Source organism: Pinus tabuliformis, chromosome 7 (genome assembly GCF_031772625.1).
Source record: "Pinus tabuliformis cultivar Carrire ecotype Pingquan chromosome 7, CPIR1, whole genome shotgun sequence".
NCBI lineage: Eukaryota > Viridiplantae > Streptophyta > Pinopsida > Pinales > Pinaceae > Pinus > Pinus tabuliformis.
Window position 1 is genome coordinate 463,637,788 of NC_142293.1, and position 2,048 is coordinate 463,639,835.

The 2,048-nt window shown below is 41.7% G+C and overlaps 1 protein-coding gene across 1 annotated transcript; it reads left to right on the forward strand.

Annotated features, from left to right (window-relative positions):
• Window positions 1–1,377: 1,377 nt before the first annotated feature.
• LOC149247959 (pentatricopeptide repeat-containing protein At3g53360, mitochondrial-like) lies at window positions 1,378–1,740 on the forward strand. Its single transcript, XM_089446507.1, has one exon. It carries the CDS (start codon window positions 1,378–1,380, stop codon window positions 1,738–1,740), a length of 363 nt encoding a protein of 120 aa, XP_089302633.1.
• Window positions 1,741–2,048: the final 308 nt, after the last annotated feature.

Consider the following 2,048-nt stretch of genomic DNA (forward strand, 5'->3'; position numbering starts at 1 on the left):
GCTATGATGAAGTATGTGAGATATATCGTTGATATTCAAGAGGAAATTCTAAAGTTGGAGGAGGAACAAGAGATACTGCTTCCAGGCTTGTCAAGTCAGTTGCTATAGCTAGAGTAACTAGAGCTGAAATGGGTAATTTATTTGAAAATTTTAAGACTAATATTCTTAGCACAGTATCTTCTCAATTGGATGTTTTGTAGGTTAAGAAGACACATGAAAAACAGGAAGAATTGGAAAAATATTTGGTCATGTTCTGTTTGAAATGCAGAAAGAAGCATGCCTTGAGGGAATTTCCTGCAGATAACATAGAGATATACTGAATCTATGAAGCAGAACACTCTACTGAACAATGACCTTCACTTCCTGAAATCAAAGCAACATATATAACAGATCAAGGAGCAGTCAACACACTTTATACAATGGCATCTTAAAGACCATGGCGACCACGTGCTATAGGTATGGATTAGTCGCATTTTCAAGTTCCTTATAATCAAAATAAGATGTGGAATATTCCAATGCCCTAGAAAACCTGTCCTCCACGACAACCTTGACAGGGGAACTTTTCTTACCCCACCACTCAGAATTTTCCTTCTCAAAACTTTTATCCTCCACATCCCACACAAAAAAAAATGATTCAACCTCAACAGCAAGAGCTTCAGTTACCTACCCCATCAAATCAACCTCATCCTATGTGACTTCCTACCCGGCTAGTGTCTAACACCAATAATAAAGCCATGAAATCCACTCACAACATTCGATTGGTCACTTATCCCACTTTTCCTACCTATTGTATTGCACCACAGTCACTGCACGAAATTTATGTTCCTGCGTTACAGGAAATTCCTGTGTCTCTACAAGAAATCAAGCTGAGGTCAAGAAGACTGGTGAATCAGCCTGGAAGAATTGAAGAGATTGCAGAGGAAGACACTCTAGAAATTCCTGAAGTTGAAACCACACCTAAACCAGCAGAAAAACCTACTTTAAGGCCACCAGAACCTTCATCATCCCATACAATCCAGCCTCCTTTTCCAAAGAGGTTGGAAATCAGACTAAAACAACCCAAAATCGATCTTGTGTCTGAATTAAGAAATGCATGCATTAAGATCCCTTTGCTGCAGCTAATAAAAGATATCCCAATCTATGCTAAAACAATAAGGGAGATATGTACCAAGAGAACACGAAGACAAAAAAAAGAACTCTCCACAATTCAAGTAGGTGGAAAGATTGCAAGTTTAATGTCTACCAGATTTGCATCCTTGTTTTTCATCTAATCAAAGAAAGAAAAGTGTTAGAAAAGTGTTGATAACTCTTGGATTAGGGTATTTGAATTTTGGAGAGGGTCAGATCAGGGCCGAGGGACAGGAGCAGGATTTTTCAATGGACCACGGCACCTGCGCTTCTCTCTTACAGGCCTGTGCCAATACCAGAACTCTGGCAGATGGCAAGAAATCGCATACCCGAATACTCATAACTGGAATGAAGCAGACACTAATTTTAGGCACGAAGCTCGTAAATTTGTATGCCATATGGGGTTCTTTCAGGGATGCCGAGATTGCGTACCAGAGGATACCGAAGCTGAATGTTTATGCCTGCAATGCCCTGATCAGAGGATATGTTAAGCATGGATATTGTGGCGAGGCCCTGGAGCTTTATGATCAGATGCAACAGGAAGGCGTGGCTCCAGACATTTTCACATTTCCCTTCGTTCTGAAAGCGTGCACGGAGCTCTCCGCTCTGTAGCAAGGGATTGAAGTGCACGATTGTATTGCCAGATCAGGGTTCGAGTCCAATGTTGTTGTGGCAAATGGCCTGTTAGACATGAATGGTAAATGTGGCCTTATCGAGGATGCACGCCAAGTGTTTGAAAAAATGCCTGAAAAAGATGTTGCCTCATGGACAGCGTTAATTACAGGGTATATTCAGAGCGGGCAGATTGATGAGGCCTGGAAGCTTTTTTATGGAATACAGAAGGAATGTGTCGAACCCAAATCGGTGACCGTGGCAACCGTTATTTCAGCGTGCGCAGTCCAAGGGGCTCTGCAACAGGG

What these genes read in the sequence shown, in the direction of transcription:
- LOC149247959 (XM_089446507.1), top strand. Translation starts at nt 1,378, where the DNA reads ATGGACCACGGCACCTGCGCTTCTCTCTTACAGGCCTGTGCCAATACC.